The sequence below is a fragment of the Delphinus delphis genome, chromosome 6 (genome assembly GCF_949987515.2).
Source record: "Delphinus delphis chromosome 6, mDelDel1.2, whole genome shotgun sequence".
Classification (NCBI taxonomy): Eukaryota; Metazoa; Chordata; class Mammalia; order Artiodactyla; family Delphinidae; genus Delphinus; species Delphinus delphis.
Genome location: NC_082688.1, coordinates 99,527,129 through 99,551,115, shown reverse-complemented (window position 1 = coordinate 99,551,115; position 23,987 = coordinate 99,527,129). Strand labels below are relative to the sequence as shown.

Below are 23,987 nucleotides of genomic sequence, written 5' to 3'. Positions count from 1 at the left end.
TTTAGTCCTCACATCAACCCTTGGGGGATAAGGAGGTCAGGAATTAGTGTCCTAATTCTCAGCTATGAAACCTGAGAGACTTCAATGAAATGACTTGCTCAAAGTCTTGCCGCTAATCACTGGCCATTTTAGTCCCCATTAGCAATCCCAGTTCCCCATTACCCTCTGACCTTCCCATCACCCTCCAGTCTAGCCTCCCTCCAACACCCTTTCCTATTCATTTAACATTCACCAAGCACTCTGAGACAGTTTAATCTCACTTTACCCTCAAAAAAAGCTTGTGAGGTAGGTAGGACAGGCATCATTATACCATTTGGGAGATTAAGTGGGAAGCTATGGCTCAGAAAAGTTAAGGGATTTTTGTCAAGGTCTAAAAGCTAGTATGGGCCTCTGGTTTCAGCTGGGACGTGGGAAGGCTAGTAAGGAGTAAAGCAGCTGAGAATAGACCTTGAAGATTACTCTGCTGTTCCCCATGTTGTCCTTGACTCCCATCCCTGGTGCAGTCTTCAGGCAAGATTCAATGCAGAGGCAGCCAAGAAAGCACCCTTCTCTGTCCTGGGGCTGCCCGTGCAAGTATGAGGAGGAAGGGAGGACTCCAGATCAGTAACTGTCCGCTCAGGAGTGAAGGTCAAGTCCATCGTTCTGCAGTTACCTCACCCTGAAGACTGACTCTTTGAGTGCATGATTCCAGAGAGATGGTTGGATCCAGCCAGTTCACAACACTGACAGTCCCACAGTCCCCAGCGACACGCTGGGCCCCGACAGATCACCACGCCAAACACACTCCACGGACGCCAGATGAATCAGTAAGTTCACATTGCCTAAGCCCAGGGATTTCTGGCAACCAGGGAGGAGCCCGAGAGCTGCTGCACCTTGGGGCCTCTCAGGGACCCAGCGTTCCTTGGCTGCTCAGAGGAGAAAGACTCAGCCCTTGCCTCAGAGAGAAAACTGAGGCTCAACAGCTTTTCCTGGCAGTGCCCAGAAGCAGCAACAGGGCAGAGGGCGAGGAAGAAGACTTCACTGCACTCCCCCCAGCTGGGGTTACATCCCTGCACCAGGAAGTCTCAGCATACAGTAAGGTTTTTTGCTCGTTGCTTCTTAACCACTAATGATGGCATAAAGGTCTTCTGGAGGGTTTGGCCTGGAGGCCTTTCAGGGAGGTCCCTTGATGCAATCCTGTGGGGAAAGAAAGGAGGCCTAGGCTAGGAGGAAGAAACAAAGGTAACGATGGTCCCAGAGTTGACCAAGCATTGTGGGAGGCCTGGGGATATTAATTGACAGGGATAATCCCCCATTGACCACCCTGAAGGCGCCAGAATTATTCAGTATAGACCCCTACCCCCCAACCCCCGGCATCCACCGTGGCATCCCGTGTGCCCTACCTTGCTTTCCTGGGGAAACCCAGGGAGGTGACCTAAGTTTCAGCTTTGAGGGGTGAGGGCTTGCTGGGCTTATATGAGGATTTCCCATCTTTTGGTCCTGGCTCTGCCACTGACTCACCGTGTGGCCTCGGGAAAATGACTTCCGTCCCCAGCCCAGTCCTCAACCTCCTCATCCTTAAACGGGGTGCTTTAACCACTTTCTGTTTCTTCCAGCACCCTCTCCAAGACTACGTCTCTCAAATTTTGCAGGGACGAAGATAACAACTGGCAGCACAATCTTGGCATCCTAGCTCATCAGGCTCCTCCCTCTGCCCTGGGCTGGGCCACAGGACTTACCTGGGGGCAGAGCCATCAGGAGGGGCAGCGGCTTCAGCAGGTCGAGGGCTCCTCCACCGGATCCGGTTGAGCAGGACCTTGACCTTGTTCCAGTGGGAGAGATCCCGCTGAGCAGAGGGTGAGAGGGTCACCCAGGGCCCCTCCCCAAAACGTACCCCTGACCAAGCTCCCAGAGATAGCTGTCAGCACAGCCAGGACAGATCACCTGTCCCCAACAGGAATCCTCTCGTTTTCTAGCACACATCCCAACCACCCCCGACCTCCGCCGCATCCTGTCACCTGCCCCCACGTACATCCCTCACCTACCCTGTGCCCCTGGGAGGATGGAAAGGTGTGAGCTGGCTCTGCCAGGGCCTCTGACAGCCTGGAAGGGCTGGTGCTGGGCACCCCTACCTTTGGGGGTGAAGCTGTGCTTGCTCCTTCGGAAAGAGAATCCAGTTACCCAAGGCCAGGAACAGGAAGGCACTCATCAAGCCCAGAGCTCAGGGGGTCTGCCTATGGGGACCTGGGCAGGCAAGATACAGACAGAGACACAACTGCGCCTCACCTGTCTCCTCTGTCTGGCTGAGCCGCTCCCACCGCCCGTGTACCTCACTGCCCGGGGCGTGAGAGGGTGGAGGTGAAGGCGCCAGGGCCGGCTCCTCCTCTTTAGGATCCTGTGCACAGGAGAGACGGGCTTTCAGGGCCTGGCTAGAGGGCTGAGGCTGTTCTGAAGGGAGTCCTGGTTCCAGGGGTCCCCCCCATCCTCTGCATCCCCCACTCACCTGCCTGCCCGCTGGCCCGACTGCCCACAGCTCACTCACCCCAGGGGCCCTCTGAGTCTGCAGCTGCAGGCAGAGCTGCTGCAGCCTCGCCATCTGCTCCAGTACCAGGCACAGGTGTTCCAGGTAGCGAAGACCCTGCCCTGGGAGGCAGGCCCAGGCTTCAGGCCCCAAGCCCCCCACCTGTGGGACGTAGTGAGGTAGGGGAGAATTCTGAACTCAACCAGACTCGCACCCTAAGGGGCCAGCAGATGGGGGCAGGATGAGTGAGAGGAGGGACGCACACCCGGCTGGCCTCCCAGTGCCCAGCCAGGCAAAGTGCCGGGCAGGCCCCGGACCTGCCCACCTCCACACAGCTGGGGGCGGGGTGAGGCAAGACGTTCTCGCACAACACATCAATGAGGCGTAAGGGAGAAGAAGTTGGGGGGCGGAGGCATCTCCATCCCACGCCTGAGAGTCAGCACTCACCACTTCTGCTTCTTCCAGGCCTGCCTCTAGGTCACTCTCTGCCTTGGTGGCCTCCTGTCCTCCTGCTCCAAAAAGGGGCATTTCATACTCAGGGTGGCTTGGCGGCTTTGGGGAGCGGTAATGTGACAAGCTGGCAGAGGAAGTCGGGAGCTGGCGGGACCGCTCCAGCACCTGCTCCAGCTTACGGCTGGCTAGAAGCCGGCTTAGGCGGGCAGGAGGCTCCGTGGCACCCAGGGCCAGGGGCTCAGCGTTCTGCATGGGCTCAGAGTTCAGAGAGTCTTGAGAAAGGCCCGGGGAGGTGGCTAGGGACCTGTCCCCGACCGCCATCTCCACTCCTGAGTCCTGGGAGGCCAGTTTGAGAAGCGGCACCTGCCTCCCAGGTGCTCTCAGCCGGCCATGCCCCTTGCAGGAGTCTGCCGACCACCCTGGAGCGGCATCCGGGATCCGTCTGTAGGTGCTGGTGACTCCAGGCACTACACAACCACGTGCCAGGTCCTCGCCAGCCCCATCTGCAAGGAGAATCAGTCATCAGGCTGGGCAGGCTGCCCCAACACCCCCGGCATTCCTGGCAGCTGGCGACATTCCCTGAGGAGGAGTGTCCTGGGCCAGAGGTGACAGGCGGAGACTGGCTGGCCGCAGCCCCGCCCAGATCTCTCTCCAACCCTGGCTGGGAGATGTTAGAATGGGGTTCCCTTTACAAAAGTAATTGTTAGTGATATCTGCCTTGGAGGGGTGAGCACTTTTTCTTCCAGGGAGCCCTCGTGCTCCAGCCCCTGAGCTTGGCCTAAGACCTCTGAGCCATAACTGGGGAGTGGTAGCCTCTTCAAGTGCTCCCCATGGGGAAGTATGACTGTGCCCTAGTCTCAGGGAGAGGGGGAAGGGCGCAAAGAGGGAAGCCTGGGCCCAAACTGGCATCAGGATGCAAAAGGAAGTCCATCCTGGAATTCCTGGGGGGAGATGGGTAGTAAAAATAACAATCGCTATAACCATTTTGGACTTTTGTTCTTTTAAGTGAGAAACAGAAGGTTTTGGAGAGTTGAAAAGGAAAAACTTAAACGGAAGAAAGGCAACCAGGCGGGCAGGAGGAGAAACAGCGTGATCGCCCATTCACTGTCCTCTCCTACAGCTCTCCTGGCCTGTGCCAGGCTCTCCTACGATCTGGGTGCCCCGATTGTAAGGATGCAGAAACGGAGGCTGGAGACGATGGAGGGCCGCCTTCGTCTCCCTGCCCGCCACGCGGGAGAGCTGGAACGGGATGCCAAACCAGGCCCCTCTGGGCAAGGAAGTCGACCAGGAAGTCCACCCCTGCGCGGCTCCTTTGGAAAGGGGTCCGCCGCCGCGGAGAGAGCTTTTCGCAACTGCGGGCTGGGGCAGGGGCCGGTCAGAGGAGGATCCAGACCGGGAATTAGAGGGAAGTGGACTCGGAGGAAATGGGATGGAGGTGGCGGTCGTTTTAACGCCAGAAGCCAGAGGGTCTCCAACGGGCAAGGCGCGATCCCCCGGCCCTTCCTAAGGGAAGCGGCGAGGAGGGCGCAGCGAGGTCGGGCGGGCTGCGCCGGGTGGGGCGGGGAGCGCAGACAGGGGCCCGGGCACGGGAGTCGGCTCTAGGCCAAAGGTCCCGGCCGGCCCCGGGGTGGGTGACTCACCCCGGCCGCCCAGCGGCTCCACGGCGAAGACGCGCCGCCGGCCCAGCATGGCCCCAATCCCGGCCCCGACACGGCGCCCCGGCCGTGGCCGCTGCAGCCGGACGGAGCGATCCCGGCCGGCGTCCCCGCGCTGCTGTCGGGTGCGCGTCCGGACCTGGCTGGGCGAGGTCCCCGGACACTCCCAGCGGGGATGGGGGAGGGACGGCGGGAGGGGTGCGCAGGTGTGCGGGCGCTCGGAGAGGGGCCGCGGGGGCGGGGCCTGGTCCCACCCCCCCGCCCCCAGTGCCGGCGGGGCGCGGGCCCCGATCTGCCGTCCTTCGGGCCCCGGGCGGCCCCGCACTGCCGACCCCGGACGAGGAGCGGGGAGCCCTGCCCGGAGACGCCGTCTGGTTCGTGGCGCGGGGTCACCCCGCCCTCGGTTTCCAAGCGGGGTCTGTCTTCCTGCCGCCGAAATGAACCCGGGCGGGGATGGGGGGCGGCGGCGACCGGACGCGAGCGCGGAAGGAAATGGAGCCGCACGTGCCGGCGGAGGGAGGAGAGCGGACCTGGACACCGGCGTACCCGCGCTCCCAGCTGTGTGCCTTGGGGCAAGTCACTCAGCCACTCAGAAACCTGGCGCGATCAAAGGGGGAAGTGACTCCCGGCACAGGAAGATCCTTTCCAACAACTGCAGAGCGCCTTGGGTTCTGGGCTAGATCTGAACCCCCTCCTCGTCCCACATCTCTTCCTCACCCGGGTACCCTAAAGCTGGGGGCTGGCGCGGGGGGAGGGGGCTTCAGGATCCGGGGAAGCGAAACAGGGGGGACAGGAGGGCAAGCCTGAGGTGCTGGAAGTGTAAATGCTCTCCCGTCCCCGCCCCCGAACTCTTTCGGTCCGTGGGATTCCACCCCCCCAACCACCCTGAAAGGGGGCCGGCAGCCCAGGCAGACACTGACGGTGAGACAGCCTGGTGACCAGATGGGATGGTGGGCTCTAAGGAAACCTCAGCCTCCTGAGGAAGGCGACCACCAGGCTGGAAAACTCCCAGCGGGACCTAAATTCCCTGGAGGGAGATAAGGGAGCTGGCGGACGTGCAAACTTGCACCTGAGCCTCTGGGGGAGGGGGCCGGAGCTGGAGCTGGAGGCGTTGGGAGCAAGTGGTTATTAACTGGGAGGGAGAAGACAGTCTGCCCACCTCCAGCTCCCTCCTTCCCTTCTGCCAGCACCCTACGCAGGAGCCGTCAGCAATCAGAGTCACGAACTACAACATTCTAACTTCTGGGAAACAGGCCTACAGCTAAGCCCGGGGAAGAATGAGAGCCTCTCTTAACACCTTGATTTTTCAGGCCAACCTCTTCCCTGCTAGCTGCGGGTTCTCTGGGTTGCCGCCTCCCAACCCTATCCTCCTGGAAAGCACTGCCCCCCCACCTTCCTCTTTCCCAGGTACAGAGAGGGAGACCTGGGCCTGGGGGGAGCTGCTTTACCCAAGTCCAACAGCCCGTGAAGATCCCACGCCAGGCCTCCCTGGGGAGGAGAGGAGGAGGGCTGGCCATCAGGTGGCTTCCTCCCTCCAAAGTCAGAGGATGGGGAGGTAAAGTGAGGGACCCTTTGCCAGATCTTGTCCTGAATTTGGAGAATGTAGGGCCAGATTCCAAGCAGTCTCCGTGGTGACTCTGGGGCAGGAATGCATCTGGAGCAGGAAGCCCAGCCAGCAGGAATGCAGTGTCTCAGCACAAGGCTCTGTGTGGGCTCAAACCACACACAGAACACACACACACACACACACACACACACACACACACACACACACACACGGCACACTCCCCCCCCCCCCCACACACACACACACACACACACACACACACACACGGCACACTCCCCTCCAGGCCATTCTCCCCTCTCCATGCAGTTATGCCACAATCTTCAGGGCAGCTGGGATCCCTCGCAGTTGAGGGCCAACATGTTGCCTTCCCCTCTGCCTTCTGCTGCCCTGACTGTGGCAGCCCCAGGCCCGGAGCTGGGCCAGGCCTTCACCGCCTGGAGGGCTGTTTCTCCTTCACCCCACCTTCTACCAGAGGAGAATCATCTCCCTTTGAGTGATGCTTCAAGGAGTGGGAGGGGCGGCACAGCCACCCCCTCGCTGCCCAGCTGAGGGCTGAGCAGCTACCATGAGTTCCTGAGACACATGGTAGCCCAGCAGAGTCATCCTTCAGGCTGAGGCCAGGGATGCTCGATGCCTCCCAGCCTCCATGGGGAAATCCCAGCTTCAGGAAGCATGTTTCCTGCCAGCTCAGCGCTGAGCTAGGCCCTGTGCGAGGAAGGGCAAAGCCAAGAGCCTAGGGCAGCTCCTGCCAGATTAGAGATGGCTGGAAGCTGTGGTGACCTCCCTTACGGCCTGGAAGGGAAGGGCAAGCGCACCCCAGGGCAAACCAGAAACCCAGGAGTGAGGCTCCTGGCTCATCCTTTGCACCCTCCCCTTACTGCTAGGAGCTCTTAGACCAGCGACTTAGCCTCCCTGTCGTTGCTTTCTTCATCTACACAGCAAGCATGACAACAGTACCTACTTCAGAATGGTGAGGACTGGAGTTGAAAGCACTTTAGAATTATCTATTGGTGTCACTTTGGGAAAGTCGTTTTCTCATCTCTAATAGAAGCCTGTATCAGACGCTCTCTCAGGTCGCTTCTAACTCGAATCTGTCATCATTTCTGAAGTTATTCCCCAAAATGAAGAAAAAGTAAAAAGGGCACAGCACTGGACAAATAACGGCCGCGTGTTTGGGCGGTGCCCCCTCCCCACCCCAGCACGTCTGGGTCAAAGGGGGTGGGTGTACACAGCTGGGCAGAGACCAAAGGCCGCCCCCAATCTCCTCTGCTGACAAATGAGATGGACTAATAACTCCGTCTTCCGAAGAAGTTCACCCCCAAGCTCGGGCTAGTTGTGTGGCTGCAGAGAGCTCTGATGCTGAAACCCTCTGGCCCCGGGGAGCAGAGCTGGCTGACACAGAGAGGCGGATTTTAGCTTGAACCCCGGTCCACTCTTCGAAAGGCATTCAACCACTCACTGGCCTACCCATTTCCCACGGGCCTCCACTCCCCCTTTGTTCTCCATTCCTTAGAGCACTGCTAGCCCAGCATGGTTTGTTACAGGCGAAGATGTGACCATATTAAGATTCTAACACACCCTTTTCCAACCTGTCACTTACCTGCTGAAAATTTTTCAGTGTCCCTAGAGCCGCAAGGAGAAATTCAAACCGTATCTTACAACATTCAAGGCTCCCATCTTCCTTTCCAATCTTATCTCAGTGTCGCTTTCAGCCGCTGCCCTAAACTGATCATGCCACTTGCACTCAGCCCCTCACTCTGCATTTCTCTCCTCCATCTGTCTGTGTCCTTTCTTCCTCTCACACCCACGGCCCCTGCTCTGAACTCTCAGGGCGCTCCTGTCTGTTCCGCACGAGTTCTTTACACTCAGTACCATGTAACATTATTTCATTCATGCCATCTCAGTCGCTGCCACTTGACTATTATCTTTAGGAAAGCCAGAAAAGTGCTCTATCTCTGTACTCCCACTGTGCCAGGACCTGAGAATTTACAGAGGAGTGAATCCCCTTTTGTGAGCATTCTCCCCGCCAAGGGCTACACCTGACACTAGGTGGCGCCAAGGAGCCCATCCCACTTGGGACCAGACAGTTCTGGCCTGACAACTCCTGAGCCGCAGACAGCCTTGATCTTTCCTATGAAAATAAAGACAGCCATCCAGGCAAAAGGTGAGACAATTATAGCAAGGTGTAAATTACATCAAGGTGCCTGGGGAGGCAATACTACACAGTCTCTGCCAAGATTCCCTCCCAAAAGAGCCAGATAGCACAAAGCACCCTCTGAAGCCCAGCTTTGATCTTTTCCCTCAGGCTGAGTGGGCGATAGGGTAGGTCTAGAGCACCCAGCAGCACCCATGCATCTTTCTGAAGGGTCCTCTGGAATTAGGACTGGGAGTGATGGGTGAATCAAGCCAAAAGTCGGGCAGAGGACCACTGTTGCCCTGCCTAGCGGCAGCTTTCAAATCAACCACCAGCGAAGCCAGCTGGGGCTCCCGGGGAAGGGGCAGGCAGACCAGCCCTGGTTTGGAGGGTGTTGGTCCTCAGGGTAGGGGCGCTGCAGGGTTGTCCCTCCCAGGGAAAGCTAACTCACAGCCCTGTCCAAGGTTACTCCTGGGATAAGCTTTCTCAAACGGGTGCAGACAGCATCGGGCAGGCGCAGGAGGTCCTTTACATGTTGCCGCCTCTCTGGCCCACCGAGCTCCCCGGGTGCGCCAGCAGGGCAAGCAGCCTCCAAACCAAGTAAAGCAAGGGGCACAGAGCGCCAGCGCAGACACTGTCTCACGGAGACGGGCCTGGGCAGGAGTCTCAGGGCCTGCTTCCTGTTTGCTGCTGGCCCTCTAGCATCCCTTCCCCTCTCGGGCTCCCAGTGAGAAGCTCATTCCTCTACCAGGGATCATCCCAATAAAACACACATCTTTAAAAGAGGGTCCAGGAAGAGCACGACCCTCCACTAACAGGAGTGGGTGTCTTCAGTCGGGAGTGTCACGTGGTGAAGCATCTGGTAGGGTGGAGGTTTGAGGGAGGCGGAAGTAAGAGGGGAGAAAAATTGTATGTAGGAAGACTCTCCACCCAGTGGTAGGGAGAAGCTCATCCCCAGGGGCTGGGGCAGGGAAGGAGAGAAAAGAGGGGCACCTACTTTATTTTGTCCACGTACAGTATATATTTATAGAGCTCGTATGTTGAAAACTTTACACAGTGAATACCTGTAGCCTCTGGCCCAGCCCTCTCCTTCCAGATACTTCTCTCCACGTCCCAGCCTGCTTAACCCCTGGTACACAAAGGTGTCCAAGGCAGCACCCACTTCGCACTTTGACGCAGAGCCTGTCCAGCAGGGGGACGCGAGAGTATCCAGCAGAGGCCTGGGAAGGTGAGGCTGCCCTCACCCGCAGCACAGGCAGGTCCTAGCCTCTGGCCTCACTCAGCGAGGAGGAAGGGGCCTCACCAGTCCCCATCGCCTTTCCAGGCCAACTTGATATTGGCGCGGCCTGGGTGCGGAGGTGCCCACAGAGTGGAGGGCGGTCTGAGAGCGCAGCCGGGCGCTCAGGCCTGGGAGTTGATGGTGCGCGGTGCGGAGTAGCGCTGGCGGGCGTGCTTCTCGCAGTACAGCTCGTCCCCCACCCAGAAGTGCCCTCGCATCTTCAGGTTCAGCCCACAGTCAGCGCAGGTGTAGCAGCCCGGATGGCGGTACCGCCCCTCCTGGATACGCACGGCCTGGTTCCTGCGGGGGGGGGGGGGGGGGGGGCGGGCACAGGGAGGAGAGAGCCATTAGCCTAGGGGGGAGGAGAGAGGGGAGAACACCAGGCACGAAGCCACCATTCCCATTCTCAGGGAACCTAGTTTCCAGCCCAGAGTCAGGACCCGGTAAGGTCCCAAAATCTCAGTCACTTGACTCCCCAGGCCTGCCCTCAGGAATCTCCGTTCAACAGACCCCCAGCCCACATCCCCGAACCCCAATTTTTAAAAAGTCATTCCTCCCCCACACAAAGGCAGACAAGCACCGTCCTGAATCTTGTGGCTTGTTAATAGAGCAGTGATTCTCAAAATGCGGTCCCAGTGCCAGGACCCACAGCATCACATCACCTGGGGATGAATCGGAAATGCAAACTCTGGGGCTAGGGACCTCCCGAAGAGGAAACTCTGGGGGTGTGGGCCCGAAACCCCTCAGAGGTCCAGCTGCTGATCTTTGAGAAACGCCGTATAGGACCCCTTCCTCGGGCCTGCACAGCAGGGCTGGGCAGTGTCGCGTTCTGCAGATGACACACGGAGGCCCACGGAGGCTAGGGATTTGCCTAAAATGAGTCATCTGACCCTCACCACTGTGCACGGAAGAAATGTATCTGGGGGGGGGGGGCAGGGTTCAATTTTCCAGAGAATGTGGCTGCATTATAATGAGAAAAATGGGCCTACCTCTGGAAAACGCATCCCATTCCAAAGAGGGGGAGGAGGAAGTAACAGCAAGAGTTTCCAAGAGGAGGCACCTCACCCAGAGGCAGGTCTGCAGAGGCTTTGAGATGGTTGGAGAGAAATCGAAAGCAGTAGCGTTTCTTCCTCCTCCAGGGAGGCGGGGAAAGAAACCGAGGAAGAGGAGAGACAGCAGGGAAAAGCCAGGGCAGGCATCCTAAGAAGGCTGAAGTGACCCCTGAGCCCATCACAGATCCACTGTAGCAATGCTCCCCGCAGGGTCCCTGGCTACTGGAGCCATGCAGGCCCCCGCCCTGCAGGGTGTGCCCTGCCCCCCAGGCCGCCAGCACTCACGCGATGCTGGCGCTGCACTTCTCACACGTGTGGAGCTTGGGTGGGGTGGCCAGGGCCCTGGAAGTGGGCCGGGAGGACTGGGGGTTCAGCGAGCTGGGCAGGAAGGCGGGTGTGCCACCTGTGGGGGGGTGGGGGATGAGGGTGGGGAGGACAGACAGACACATCAGAGCTCGCCCACGGCAGTGCCATCAGGCTGTATTTTTGATGCCCACTCCACCTCCTCCAACACAGCTCCAAAGAGCCCCTTGTCAAAGGTGCACTTGCACGCGGACCCCTAAAGTAAGCCCGGGCACGAGAGGGGGTCACGGGGGAAGGAAGCGATCACCCCAGATCCTTGGCGGAGGTTGGTCAAGGGCAGGGAGCACGTTCAAGGCTGAGTTAGCCCAAGCTCAGGCAGCCTGAGCAGTGTCTGCTTGGTGTCCGACACGGCAGGCCAAGCAGGCATTTCCTCTCTCCTGACCCAGGGATGATGATATCAAGAGATGAAAATAATAGATAATAACAGCATCACAGCACCTCTGTATGGTTTCCAAAGGGCTTTCACGTGCATCATTGTGCCTGAGCCTTGGAACGACGCTAAGATGAAGCACGGATGTTATCAGGTATGGCCGTCACCTGCAGCCGAGGACCCCGTGACTCCAGGGGCGAAGTCACCATCTGTCTGCGCCGCCCTCCCCCCACCCTTCTGCCTCGCCCCGTGCCCCCTCCCAGGGCCTGCCGAGGCCTCAGGGTAGTGATGGACAAGCTCTGCTCCGAACCTTCTCACCTTGTCTCCGAAACATCAGAGTTGGAAGCAGCCCCGAGGTACCAGTGATTGTGCCAGTCAAATACTTCTGACTGTCCCATCCTTTCTCTCCCTGATACCTCTGCCCAGGCCAGGCCCTCCTCATCTCTCCCCTGGACCATGGCAGTGCCCCCCTCACCCCCTACTCCCCATGCACCCCCATGAACTCCTGCGGCACGGTCCACTTCCTGGGCAGCTGGGCAGCCAGTCTTCCCAATAAACAGAGTTCCTGGCGGGCAGACGTGGGTCCTGACCGCCTTCGATCTCCACACAGCACATGACTGGTCCATCAGACAACTCGGCAAACGTCTCGAAGGAGCAACTGGACGGCTGGCAGAAGCCTGTATCTCTGTTGCTCACTTGGGCACCTCACACACCGCCTGGCGTTATTTAACAGGTCCTCCTGGGTTGGGACGCTCCTCAGGCCTGGCACGCGAGGCCTCACAGCCAGGACTTAACCTTCGTGGCCACCGTCCATGCAGCCAGGCCCCAGTGTCCTGTCAGTCCCACCCCAGAGCCCTGCGGCTCCAGCCTCCACATTCCACACTGCTCCCGGCCACCATCTTAAGGCCGTTGGTGAAAGTCCTGATCTTTCTTCAAGGGCCCAGTCGATTCTTCTTCCTCCATGAAGCCGTCCTTGGAGACCCAGGCCACACCGCCCACATTTACCGTTCCCTTGGCACTTGCCCTGATCCCAGCCAGCACCTCTGGTTGCACCCCAGTAACTCCTACCAGACCGTAAGCTCCTGTAGTGCAGGGGCTGTGGCTTCTACAAGTCAGAGCCCACTCCCATGATGAGCACTTAACAAATACTCATTTAATAACATGTCCAGTCGGGGGTCCAGCGTGTCCTGGGGGAACATCCTTCTCCTACCCGAGCCCCCCGGGGGCTCACCTCTCTCCTCAGCCTCCAGGGCTTCCTGCAAGAGCCGAAAAGAGCTGGACTGCCGGGGGGCCACCCGTGCCTCGCGATTTTCCTGCAGCATTTTGAAGACTTCTGAGTCCTCTCTCAGGAGGTGGCTTTCCCCTTCCGAGGCCACGCTGCAAGGATGGGAAGGAGGCAGCCAGGAGTGAGGGCCCCATTCCCAGGGGTTGGGATGAGCATGAGGACAGAGAAAGAGTGTCCCGGGGGCGTAAAAGGGATTCTGGGGGCCAGAGGAAAGTGGACGGGGGTTAGGGAGGGGGGGACCCCCCCAGCCCTCTCTGGGAAGCCTGTCTCCTGCCCCTCCCAGGCCCTCCAAGATCCCACCCCACCCTCCAGAACTCACTGGTACCTGAGCCTGGGGCTGGAGGAACGGGGACCTGGGGAAGGCGGTGGCGGCAGAACCAGCACAGCCGAGTCGCCAGCACGGCCCAGGCCGGCCTGCGGGAAGGAGAGGCACCAGGGGAGGAGTCAGCGGCCGGGCCTGGGGCCAGCACACCCATCTGGGCAGCCGAACCCCGCTGTTCCCCAGGCCCACCACCAGGGGGCCCCCGGCCCTCGCTGACCAGTAGCCCCACCCAACCAGCTCGCAGAACCGGGGGTCAGCAGCCGCCTGCAACTGCTCCTGCTGGGTCCCCGAGGGGAGGGAGGCCAGCGCCCAGCTCTAGAAGGGTGAGCCTGCTGCCCTAAGGGGACTGGGCAAGGGGCAGGATGAAGATGAGTGTGCGGGGCCACCACGGCTGTTCCTCTGCCATCTCACACAATGTGTTTGCAAAGATGTTGCACACTGGGGCCTGGCAGGCAGAACAAGCAGAGAGAAAGTAAGCTGAGCCTTCTGCAATGAGGAACAGGAAACATAAAGGGCCAAGACCCCTCTTGGCGTCAGGGCTCAGGCCGCACAAAAGTCCTGTCTCCTACACCCTCTGGTCCTTCCTCTGAAATGGCCAGGGTCTGGGCTTACCAGCCTCTCCCGGCTGCCCTGGAAGGTCTGGTCCTGCCCCACAGAGCCTTGGGAAGCCAGGTCCCCACAGCAGAGCCCCCTGCTCGATGTGTGCTGTCCCTCTCGGGCTCCGACACCTGCTCTCTACCGGGAAATCTTGCCTTCAGTCTCCCTGTTTTCCGGCCTGCACTCTGCACCCTCCCCTACTCTGCTCCCTCTCCGTGGCCAGCCCCGATGGAAAAGACAGCCTCAGAGATGACCAGGCCGGCCAAGGTGCACCGGCTGAGGGCATGGTCTCCTGGAAAGGAAAATGCCCTCGATTTTAAAGTTCAAAGTTGGGGATGAATTATGGGGTCAAGTGGAAAAGCTGCATGACTTCTTAACCTGAAAACAGAAACTTCACAGAGCTAAAAAAACAGCCCTAGGGACTTCCCTGGCAGTCCAGTGGTTGGGACTCCGTGCTTCCACTGCAGAGGGCAAGGGTTCGATCCCTGGTTGGGGAAGTAAGATCCCACATGCCATAAATAAATTAAAAATGTGGGGTTTTTTTGGTTTGGGGTTTGTTTTTTTTTTTGCAGTACGCGGGCCTCTCACTGCTGTGGCCTCTCCCGTTGCGGACCACAGGCTCCGGACGCGCAGGCTCAGCGGCCGGAGCGGCATGTGGGATCTTCCCGGACCGGGGCACGAACCCGTGTCCCCTGCATCGGCAGGCGGACTCTCAACCACTGCGCCACCAGGGAAGCCCTAAAAAATGTTTTTAAAAAAATCTTTTTTTAATTAAAAACAAAAAGCCCTTAGACCCTCACCCCACTGGCCCTCTTGCACTAGCCTGCATTCTTCTTCTGTTCTTGGGCTTCTACAGGTAAGGGGATTAAGGGTCAGAAAGCAAAGTGGCCAATCCAAGCCACCTGGGGAGTGGGAGCCAGGGCTGGGAGTCCACGCCTAGGCTCCTGGGTGCCCAGCTGCTTCCATGCGGTCAACTCAGGAAGGACAACTGGCACCAGGTACTCAAGAACGATGTCCCATCTCGCTGTCCTAGACAGGCCAGCGTGTGCCCTGCACAGGGGCAACGGTCAGCAGGGAGGGAGGGCTGAAATCCGCCCTGACTCCCTTCTCAGGCCATGTCCTCATGCCGGCCAGAGGGACAGGGGTTGTTTTCACTTTACATCTGCTCACCCAAGTGTGTGCCTCTCCAGAGGGGGCAACTTCCGGTTTCTGTAAGGTCTGTGGATGTTCTTCGCCCTGGGCCCAGCGCAGCCTCAGCCCGCTCAGGAGCCAGCAGCAAGGCCATGGCCACAAGAGCCTGGGGCAGGGGCACCTCATCTGTAGTCACCTCTGCCGCCTTTCTCCTGCCAGAGCACCTCACCCCGGTGGAGGGGCGCCCAACGCCCTTTCCTCTCCCCACCTCCCTCCCAGTCACCTGTAGGCGACACCTGCCTTCACAGAAGCGACCTTTCATCTCTAGATCCAGAAAAGCTGCTCACCTGTCCATCAAGAGCTGTCTCCAGCCAACCCCTCTCAAAATGTGTTGGGGGGATGTTAATAAGCGATTGGCAGGGGGATCCCCGGAGAAATTCTGCAGTTAAGTAAGTTCAGGAAATTAAAAAATTAAACATCTTTCTTCCTCACAGGCAGGACTTTTCAGAGCCTTTAAGGTGCTCAAGTGCACGGTGACTCCCAAGAGGGAGCTGTGGGACCTGGCGACTCCCACCCCGTCTGACCACAGCCTCATTTGTAGAACAGAATGCAAGCTTCACGGGGTTAGGAATTTCTCTGTTTTTCCACCTATGCATCCCCAAAGCCTAGAAGGGGGCCTGACACAAAGCAGCTGCTCCACAAATAGTTGCTGAAAGAATGACCAGGGGCCTCAGGGTGAAAGGAGGGAATTCAGAGCGTCGGGTCTGACTCTGAGGCCCAGAGAGTGGAAGGGTGCCTTGTCCAAAGTGACACAGTAGAGGTGGGACCAACCCGGGTCTCCCTGCCACCCAGCTCAGGGCTCCTCTTCACACCACATGGGTGGCCCTCAAATCTGTGCGTGCATCAGATCCCTGAGGGCTCCTTAGAACAGGGATGGGTGCCCTCACCCCCGCCCCTCACCCCTGCGTCCGATCCAGTAAGTCTAGGCTGGGGCCTGAGAACTTGCATTTCTAACAATTTCCAAGGTGCTGCTGCTGGTTTAAGAGCCACTCCCTGTCCCACCCGCCTCTCCCCTTTGCCCCGGTTTCGAGGAAGGAGGATAGGGTGGACCAAGCTCATTCCCAGCTGATCTCAGCCCGGAGCTCTCTGGAGAAGGCCCCCAGGCCCCAACACGCCAGGTCTTGCTTGTACCGTGGAGTTCCCATCTCCCCAGCTCATCGTTCTCTAATCCGAAACCTACCCCATCCTGCCTCTGACATCCAGCAAAATTCCTGACAAAGCTTTCTCAGGCCACCCCAGCCCACACTCAGCTATCCCCTCCCCGAATGCCTCCTGCTTTTATAATTAAGATCATACTGCTCAGTGCTTAATTTTCCCAAAATTGTTTTGCATGTTTATCTTATTTCTGCCACTGCATTTTTAATTCTTTAAAGACGGGATCTCATTGAATACATACATCTCTATGCCCACGTCTCCTGGAGGGTCACTGGGCAGGCCAACAGAGGGTCACCAGGGAGCCACTACTATGCAGCCCCCAGAGGACCCTTTCCTTCTCCAGAGCCCCCAGTTTCTAGCACCCTCCCCCAGTCATCTCCAAAGGCTCTGCTTTCTGGAATGCAGAATCTACCCGAGGTAGGATTCCAGCAGCTGGGCCTCATCCTCTTCACCCCAAAGGCTGGACATGCCCCCACTAACTCTGCCCCCAGCAGCTGTGGCCCTGACTCTTGGCCGCCTCACTCCTCACCTCCCCACCCCCGCCCTTAGAGAGGAGACATACCACCAAGGCGGTGTTGGGCTGTCACTAGCGGACAGTGGGACCTGGCAGGGTGTCCAGGGGAAAAGGGCAGGGGGGGGGCAGACAGAGAGTAAGCCAAGTGCAACTGGAGTCGGAACCACAGGCCGGCTGGTGGTTCTCTGGTGGTTCTCGGGGGCTGAGTCAGAGGAGGAAGAGGGGGAATGGGTGATGGGAGCTGGGGGCGGGCATGGGGCTTGGAATGGGGAGGAATGTGTTCAAGAGATACAGCCAAAGGGAATCATCCCAACAACAGCAGCTAAACTATTTCGGTCCCGGCCCAAGAGAAACACTTGAGAAGGGAGGAAGCCAGTAGGAAGGGGGGAGGCAGCGGCGGGTCTGAATGTAAGAGGTAGAAGGACACCTGGGTCTGGACGGGTAGGGCCGGTGCAGTGAGTGTGACCCTCACCAGAGCTCTGGCCTCCCGGCTCCAGAGAGGAGCGTGCCTATTACTAGGAGACCGTGGTGCTGGCCGCCTAGGTGGGACCAGCCACATGCAGCCCCATGGGCACCACTAGCAACCAGCCAGGACAGGAGGCTCTCTCCTCCCCTCAGGTATCCTCACCTGTCGGCTTCCGGGGCGGCCCCTGTAGGACAAGTGGTCAGCAGTAGTGGGTTCCGGGGAGTACGCCAGGCTCTGGAAACTGAAATGGGGAAATGGACAGTGTGTGCCAGGGGCCCCGCCACCAGGCTGCCCCGGGAGACAGAGGTGACCCTAGGGCCCCCTAAACCCAGCTACAGAGAATTTGAGAGGCCGGCTCGGACCTGGTGGCCAGGGGGCCCACCCGCTGCACTCACCTGTGGCTGGGCACCACCTCTCCCACGGGGGCCTGGGGGCTGGCGGGGGGCAGGGTGGAGAAGGGGCTGCCTGGCGGGGGGCTGAGGGAGGCCTGGCTGGAGCAGGAAGACCGCAGGGAGGACTGACTGTCGGTGTGTGTCCTCCTGGAGCCCTGCGGAGAGAGGGGCCTGGAAGGGCAGGGCCGGGAAGAGCAGGGAAGGGGGCCCCCCATCACTTCAGGGTGTGGGGCTCCCAGCAGGAGGCGCCGTCCTACCTGGAAGCGAGTGGCCAGCACTTCAGGGGAGCTCTCCCCGTTGGTCTGCCCGGGAGAGGCAACCTGAGGCCTGAAGAGAGGACAGAGGGAGACAGAGTGTCCCCGGGTTCTCAAGATTAGGAACATATCCAAAACATTTGGACATCGGGTAGCCAACTTTTAACTTCGTCAAATTCACAACAAACAACTGTCCTCAACGACCACCATCATTTCTTAAAAGAAAGGACAATTTAGCACCAAAAAGTAGAAAGGACATCATTTCAGCAAAAAGTTCAATAAATTCAAAATTTTTTTAAGAGCTCCTCACATCATCACCCCTCCCCCTGCCTCGCCTTTACTTTTCCTTTTCTAGTCTTTTTTATTTTTGGTGGGGGGAGCATTTCATCCAGACTTTGTCGCTGGTCAGCATCAGTTTGTAGATTGATTTGGACTGCTGATTGTGCATAAATAATCCTTTATCTTTCACCCCTGGAGAAACTGAAGCCCAGAGAGGGAAAGTGAGTTGCCCAAATTCCTAAAGGCCAACAATGGCTGGGCCAGCTGCCCCCTCTGCCCAGGGGCCTGTCCCCCATCAGCTCTGCCTTTGAGAGGATCCCTCCCTGTGATTTCCAAAGTCTTCCCCCCTCACCCCGCCCCCTGTAAACCAGAGGGTAGAGCCAGCCCCCCTTCCTGCCATGAAGGCAGCTGAAGGACCTAGAGAACAAGGCGGCCCAGCTCCCCTGCTAATCACCAAGGCTCCCCCTCCTCAACTCCCCAGGGACCCCCCACCTCCTCCAAAGCCCTGCCCAGTGGAACCTGGCTGAAGCCTCAAACAGGAGGTGACTGGAGGACTGGGAGCTGCTGAGGGTGCGGGATGAGCCCACCATGTCCCACTACACCGTTCCTGGATGTCTGACTGCCTCCAGAGAGGTCAGCAGGAACCTCAGTCACCACACGCCACACCAGCCACAGCCTCCGCCTCCCTCCCTGGGGAGAATTTAGGGCCAGAGCAGGGGAGCTTGGGCCCTGGCTCCGCCCAGAGCACTGCTTCCTGCCTGGGGCTTTGAGTGCTGGAGAGGTCTCCTGGGGGTGGGTTACTGGGGGAGGTTAGGAAGGGTTTGGGCAAAAGAAAGAAGAGACAGGGAGCCTTGACCTGCCCAGCGTGGAACTGGAGGCCTGGGGGTACTCGGCCAGGCCCACCTCTCTGATGGAGCTGGGTCCCTCTTGGAGGGACCCGAGAGGAAGTGATGGTGTCAGCAGCTCCCTGCCCCTCCCCCGCCCCACTTTGCAGCTTCTTGTAGATTTTGGTCCCCTTCCCAGATGCCATGAGCTATTCTCTACCCTCCTCCTCTGGGTCCCACTCCTGTAAACACTCATGAGCCAGACTGGTACAAAACAGTCACTGAAGGGGCCGGGCCGTGAGAGCGTCACAGGAGACGGGAGCCAGGTTCTGCAGTGACGTAGGGCGGCAGGGGCGAGGAGAGGGCACGGAGCAGAGGTACCTGACTCAGGTTCAAGGCCCGCCCAGAGGGCTCTCCCGGCTGGGGAATCTCCCAGCATTCCTGCCCCGTGACTCACTGGGATGCCCCACCCCCAGGGAGCCACCTGTTCCCACCCACACCCCCAGGCTGAAGTCCCAGGAACCTGGGAATCTGCCTTCCCCAGCAGGGCCCAGAGAGGCAACTTGGGGAGCAACGGAGTGGTTCTATGGGGAGTGAGCCCCCAAACTCCTCACCACCCCAGGATCTGAGCAAAGGCTCTCCCCTCCCCTCTTGGAGGCAGGGGCCCTGCAGACCCAGCCTAAGGCACACCTTTCCCCTCTTCAACCGACTTCATGCCCACGCCCTGTACCCTGCACACCTGGGAACCAGTCAAACCCGGGTGTCCAGGTGGCTGATGCCAGCCTGCTCTGCCTGTGAGTGCACGCCCAGCTGGGCACAGGGACACCCCTCAGCCCACCCTGCTGCAGCCCCAGAGCTTGGGACCTTCTCACGGATGAGCCGTGAGGGCCCAGGAAGGCCAGGTTGGAGCTGAGAGCAAGAGGTGAGGGCGGCCACTGTGCAGCGGGCTGGCAGAAGGCAGAAGAGTGCTGGCAGGCCCAGCAGAGGTGGAGGACCTACCGGTCCAGCTGCAGCCTCAGCGGCGAGGGGCTCTGGCGGATCTTGCTCTGGGCCTCGGCATGCAGCATGCTCTTTGCACTCTCACCATTGATGGCCACAATAATGTCACCGGGCCGGAGGTCAGCGGCTTCGGCCTTGCCCTCCTCAGTTACCTGTAGGGGGTGAGGAGCAGGTAGTCTGAGGTGACACTCAGGCAGGTAGGGATGGAGAGGAAGGGATTTCCTTGTCCTGCCCAAGAAACACAGAGGCTGGTTTCAACCAGGCTGGCCTGCATCTCCCTTTAACATCTCTCTCCCCGCCTGCCGGTGTCCACCCAGCCCACCAGCCAATCCCCTCCAAAAGCTGGAGTGGCAGCCCCCCGCCACCCACCTCAGCGCTGGCCTTCTAACGGGGCTCCCCAAAGAACGTGTAATGGCAGAACTTCAGGAACTGTGCTTGGAAATACTTCTGGATAGAGAGCCCTGCCCGTGCAAATCAAATCATGCCTGCACGCAGGCCCTCTGCGTGAACACTCCCTGGCCTGGACCTGGGTCAGGGGAAAACTGTCAAGAGCTCGGGGCTCCTGTTCTAATCACCTAAAATGGCTGCCAGCACGTATGGGGTTAGTGGCCAAGGAGAAAAGAGAAGGCCTTGCATTGGGCCCAGCTCCCTTTCACTCTCTAGAAGCCTGTTTCTGAAGTGGCCACCGCATCCCCATGGCAACGGGGCCCCAGCCCTGCCCACGCCAACGATCCCAGAAGCAGGCCTCTGGCTTCAAAACAGAAAAAGAAAGGTGTCTGTGAGGACCAAGTGGACAGGGCAGACTCTGATTTTGGGGGTACCTCCCCGTCTCCTGGAACTAGCCCTTACCCTGGTCACCACGATAGGCGTGTGGAAATCCCTGCCGCCCGAGATGCGGAAGCCCCAGGGTGCAGGTCCCACCAAGTCCACCGTCAGCGCCATACCTGAGGGAGAGAGGTTGGAGAGATGGAGCCTGTCCCTCGCCCCGCAAGGGACTCTGTGAGGTGGCAGAAGGGGGTGACAGGTCCCCGGAGGAGCCAGTCAGGGGCTGGCGGTGGGTGGAGGTGGGTAGAGGAAGTGACTAACCTCTCCCGCGTGCCCCAGTTCCACTTCCCCCCACCCTGGGAAGTCAGGACTCCTGAGGTCCCCCTTTGCCCCGTCTTCGGCAGAGCGGCAGGGTGCCACACAGGGGCTTGCTGAGAACAGGCAGGCGGGCGGGCGGGGCTGGCAGGTGGTAGATGTCAGCATTTCCTCCCTCTCCCCTCCTCCACCATCAGGGTGAAGTCCCCCTAGTGCTTGTTTCCGGTCCCCGAAACCGACAGCACAAGAGACTTCCTCCCCGCTCTGGGGGAGGGCAGCGCTCTGGGAACAGAGGTGACAGCACAGAAAGGGGTGGTACCACCACATACTCTCAAGTACTTGGCTGGGGACGGGGCAGCTTGCCCACGTGAGGCCAGGGTCTTCAGAGGGGCCTCCTGGCTGCCTGCCACGCCCCTGGCCGTGTGGTCCAGGTAGGCAAGACTGGGCTTCCCACCTCCGCCAGCAGCCTGCTGCCCTCCGAGCAGCTCCGGCAAGAAGGACGGGCTTATCTGCCAAGCAGGGCACACCCGCCACCGGGCGCTGGCCAACAGGGCGAGCTGACTGATGCTGCCCGCTAGCTGGGGCCCCAGGCCTCCCACCCACTGCCCCTCCACTGGGCAAGGGAGTGTCCCTGTAGACCAGACCCATGTAGGATTTCCTGACCCTCTAGCTCTGGAGTCAGGAGCCAACCCAGGCAGGAAGCTGCAGTGCCAGTCTGGGCCACCGCCCTACCCAGCGCCCACCCTGAGGCCGTCCCTGGGGAGGCCCACAGACTACAAGCGCTGCCCGAGTCTATCAGGCACACTGGGGCCACTTCCCGCGTTTAGGAGCCTGGGGAGAGGGCGCCCAGGCGAGCGGGGCTGTCTGCCCTCTTCCCGGCCCTCCGGCTTCCCCTTTTGCCCAGGCCCAGCCTCTGTCCCTCCCGCAGGCCCCAGGTCGGCGCTGGCGGCTAGCAGATGCCTTGGATTCCCAGACCTTTGAGCCGGCCAGTGGACTCCGCTCCGGGGGCCGCGGGGAGGTGCCCAGACCGTCGGCCCGGCTTGCCCACTTCTGGCTCCTTCTGAGCTCCAAGACCAAAGTACCCGCGCACGCCGGGGGCTGGAGGAGGAGCACCCGGGACGGGAAAGCCCAGCTAGCGGGGGGCGCCGACCGCAGGCGAGGCTGCGGGGAGCGGCCGTGCGCGGAGGAGAGGTCCGGGCGCCGAGCCGGCCGCAGGCGCGCGGAGCTGCGAAGGCGCCGGGGCCGGGGAGGTCGCCGGCCGTGCGGACCGCACGCAGGTGGGCGCGCTCACCCGGCTCCCGCTCACCTGTCGGGCTGGGCGGCCGGGCCGGGGAACGAAGGGAAGGAAGGAGGGAGGCGAGGAGACGCCGCCGTTCCCGCCGCAGCCGTCTGCCCGACTCTGGGGAGAGCCCGCCCGGGACTCCGGGACCTGCCTCCGCCCATGTGATCCCAGGGCCGCCCCTGCCGCCGCCCCTGGCCAGGGAGGCCGCCTCCTCCGCGCAGCTCAGCCCCGGCGCTGCCACCTGGCCCGCGCCCGCTAGGGGCCCGGGGCTACTCTCCCGAGAGCCCCCTAGAGGCTGCGGCCGTCCTCCCCGGGGTGTCCCCATCCTCTCGAGGTCAGGGGAGGTGACCCGGTGACGGGCCCGGAGTCCCACTTCGCAGACAGCTGAGCCTGCTGACCCCCGAAGCTCGCCCAGGCCGCCTTCGCCCCCCCTCCTTCAAAGGGGCCCTGAGTTCCCCCAACCCCAGTCCAGGGCCGGGGAGGGGGAGGGGGAGGGCAGGCTGGGGCTGTCTGCGGTCGGCCCGCCCGGCTCCTCCGCCCACTCCAGGCTCCGAGGCTGGCGCAGATGCAGCCCCGACACCCATAAATCCCAACCCAGAGGCCGCCCCTCCGCCTTCCTGCCTGGCCCGCGCGCTCGCGGGGCGGTGGTCGCGGACTGCTGCGGCGCTTTGGATGCGCAGAGCTTCCCTGCTTGAGATGCGCCGTAAGCCTGCTCCACTCAGGGCGACATGCCAGGCCCAGGAGGAGATGAAGAGAGACTCTGGCTGGAAGTGACCGGGCCCCCTCCTGGGCTACACACGTCCCTTGCGGGCTGATGCCTGTTCCGTTCCTGGCTGCCCTCCCCTCACCCTTTCGGCTGCCCTGCCTGCGGCCGGCCGCTACCAACAACCACCAATGGCCCTGATCCCCCTTGCCCCCAGCCCTCTGCCAACCACCTGGATCCCCGGCTCTAGGGGTCAGGAGAGGACAGCCAAGGAGAGGCCCCAGGTGTCAACTCAGAACCATCTGGCAAATGGTTCCCCCAGAGCCAAACCTGGCAACCCTCACCCTGGGGACCTCAGGGCCCACCAGAGCCGGCTTCTCCCATCTCCCTCTGGTCTCCACTTCACTCTCAGGCTGGCCTGTTTCCAGGGGAGGCCACCTGGAGGCACAGCTGTAACTTGCCTGCCTCAGGTGTGAGTCATTCCCTCTGAGTTCTGTCTGCAAGGTGTGCCCTCACCATCCCTCTCGCTGCCTACCTATGCCCTGGACCAGCCCGCCTCCAAGGCAGCTACGTCCCCTGTCCCTGGCCTCCCACACCCTCTGTCCTCGGTGTGTGTAAGCCACTCTCCCACTAAGAAGTTCCAGGCCTCCTGGTGTGGCCTCTTTGCCTGATGCACCCGTTCTGCCTCCCCAGCTAGACTGGAAGTCCCTGAGGGAACAGGAAGCTGCAGGTAGGGCAGGTACCACTGCCCGGGGGGCTGGGGCTGCCTCTTCCCAGCTGTGTGACCTCGGACAGTTTCCTCAGCCCCTCTGGGTCTCAGTTTCCCCTGTGTAAACTGGGGATGATGCCCAGCTTACCCTCCCGTTGTCCACGCTGCCCTCCTTTTAAAGCTGCCCATTCCTCAGAGGGCAGGGTGGGTTTTGTTTGGTGTGTTGCTCCATTCCTGGAGTGTTCCATTGTATTTTGTTGAAGGGATATTGTTTGAATGATCAAATGGATTCATTTCCCTTTCCTCGCCGCCCATCCCCATCCTGCCAGTTTGTAACAGGGACTCAGTTTTGCACCTCTTTCTGCTCAGACTTTGCCTTGGAGAGTCTCTAGAAAGATCTGCAGGCTCATCGGCAGGATTTCTGCTCTGTGGGCTGTGCAGTCACAAAACTCACAGCGAAGACAAAGTCAGCCGACCCCAGGGCATGTCCCTGTGGCACAGAAGGGCATACGGTTCTGCCCTTAGCAACTCTGTGGCCAAGTGACTCACCTCACTGGGATGA

At 60.2% G+C, this 23,987-nt stretch overlaps 2 protein-coding genes across 3 annotated transcripts; both read right to left on the bottom strand.

Annotated features, from left to right (window-relative positions):
• Positions 1-276: 276 nt before the first annotated feature.
• Positions 277-4,811, bottom strand: C6H8orf58 (chromosome 6 C8orf58 homolog). Its single transcript, XM_060013564.1, has 6 exons — positions 4,594-4,811; positions 2,948-3,456; positions 2,266-2,662; positions 2,025-2,134; positions 1,719-1,825; positions 277-1,176 (listed from the first exon to the last, which is right to left on the bottom strand). Exons 1-6 carry the CDS (start codon positions 4,640-4,642, stop codon positions 1,065-1,067), a joined length of 1,284 nt encoding a protein of 427 aa, XP_059869547.1. The 5' UTR covers positions 4,643-4,811; the 3' UTR covers positions 277-1,064.
• Positions 4,812-9,303: 4,492 nt separating this feature from the next.
• PDLIM2 (PDZ and LIM domain 2) lies at positions 9,304-22,165 on the bottom strand. 2 transcript variants are annotated; one of them, XM_060015154.1, is made up of 10 exons: positions 22,038-22,165; positions 20,501-20,595; positions 19,652-19,803; positions 17,553-17,622; positions 17,299-17,450; positions 17,066-17,144; positions 12,984-13,072; positions 12,605-12,750; positions 10,926-11,043; positions 9,304-9,888 (listed from the first exon to the last, which is right to left on the bottom strand). In XM_060015154.1, the coding sequence occupies exons 2-10, from the start codon at positions 20,591-20,593 to the stop codon at positions 9,711-9,713; spliced, it is 1,077 nt and encodes a 358-aa protein (XP_059871137.1). In that variant the 5' UTR covers positions 20,594-20,595; positions 22,038-22,165; the 3' UTR covers positions 9,304-9,710. The 2 variants fall into 2 exon arrangements, with proteins under 2 accessions (XP_059871137.1, XP_059871136.1); XM_060015153.1 differs by lacking the exon at positions 22,038-22,165 and adding an exon at positions 21,707-21,853.
• Positions 22,166-23,987: the final 1,822 nt, after the last annotated feature.

Excerpts from the sequence above, each read along its gene's own strand:
- C6H8orf58 (XM_060013564.1), bottom strand. The coding sequence starts at position 4,642 with ATGCTGGGCCGGCGGCGCGTCTTCGCCGTGGAGCCGCTGGGCGGCCGG. Across the intron at positions 3,457-4,593 it reads GGAGCCGCTGGGCGGCCGGG|ATGGGGCTGGCGAGGACCTG; the intron begins GTGAGTCACCCA and ends TTCTCCTTGCAG. Across the intron at positions 1,177-1,718 it reads CCTGATGGCTCTGCCCCCAG|GATTGCATCAAGGGACCTCC; the intron begins GTAAGTCCTGTG and ends CTTTCCCCACAG.
- PDLIM2 (XM_060015154.1), bottom strand. The coding sequence starts at position 20,593 with ATGGCGCTGACGGTGGACTTGGTGGGACCTGCACCCTGGGGCTTCCGC. Across the intron at positions 17,451-17,552 it reads TGCTGGCCACTCGCTTCCAG|GGCTCCAGGAGGACACACAC; the intron begins GTAGGACGGCGC and ends CTCTCTCCGCAG. Across the intron at positions 17,145-17,298 it reads GAGGTGGTGCCCAGCCACAG|TTTCCAGAGCCTGGCGTACT; the intron begins GTGAGTGCAGCG and ends TCCCCATTTCAG.